Raw genomic sequence first — 740 nt, 5'->3', positions numbered from 1 at the left:
ATTTTCGTCTGTGATATTTTTTAGAGCCTGATTTTGGAGAGCTCGTTTTGTGCACAGAGCAGGATGACTGTGTGTAATATTACAGCAGGCGTGAAGGGTTAATGTTTTTTGGGGGGGTGAATTCTGGTCTCTTTCCTAAACGTTTCTCGGATTTGTTGTCTGATGTATTTTTTGTGCATGATTGTTGCATGATGGTTTTTAAAGGTCTTTCATTTTTACTGTTTGAGTTTCTGATGATTTTCTGCTTCTCAGACTCCACGAAAACATCTGAAAACGTCCCGATGTGACGTCGCTTTGCGTTAACGCTCGCCGAAACGCAGAGAACGTCGCCGACTGCTGACGCTGTAACGCTTAAGGTGGATTTCACCGATTTCACTCTGCACATTTTCACCTCCTCTAGTTGCAACACTCCACGTAGTTTGCCGGCAGCATGCCAGACTTGCCGGTCCGCTGCACGGTGCCGTACATCCAGCCCTCGTCGATGGGCTGAGCGTTGATGATGACGTCTCCGTCCCTGAACGAGACCTCGTCGTGGTCCTGAGCGGCGTAGTCGTACAGCGCTCGGTAAACTCTCTGCAAACAGCATGAAGGGACAGACAGTGAGAGGACAGAGAGTGAGGGGACGGAGAGTGAGAGGACAGACAGTGAGGGGACGGACAGTGAGAGGACAGTTGGTCTCCGGTCCATTTCTCAATGATAATAACAGACAAAAGATTTTTACTTGATGACTTAGTGTCTCA

The 740-nt window shown here is 48.2% G+C and overlaps 1 protein-coding gene across 1 annotated transcript; it reads right to left on the bottom strand.

The window, feature by feature from the left end:
- Positions 1-6: 6 nt before the first annotated feature.
- On the bottom strand, positions 7-730 carry LOC121940042 (LIM zinc-binding domain-containing Nebulette-like). The gene has a single exon (XM_042482920.1). It carries the CDS (start codon positions 685-687, stop codon positions 397-399), a length of 291 nt encoding a protein of 96 aa, XP_042338854.1. The 5' UTR covers positions 688-730; the 3' UTR covers positions 7-396.
- Positions 731-740: the final 10 nt, after the last annotated feature.

The sequence above is a fragment of the Plectropomus leopardus genome, unplaced genomic scaffold, assembly GCF_008729295.1.
Source record: "Plectropomus leopardus isolate mb unplaced genomic scaffold, YSFRI_Pleo_2.0 unplaced_scaffold72306, whole genome shotgun sequence".
In the NCBI taxonomy this organism is placed as follows: Eukaryota; Metazoa; Chordata; class Actinopteri; order Perciformes; family Serranidae; genus Plectropomus; species Plectropomus leopardus.
Note: the sequence above shows the minus strand (reverse complement) of the source record. Positions and strands in the feature narration are given on the sequence as shown.

Excerpts from the sequence above, each read along its gene's own strand:
- LOC121940042 (XM_042482920.1), bottom strand. The coding sequence starts at position 687 with ATGGACCGGAGACCAACTGTCCTCTCACTGTCCGTCCCCTCACTGTCT.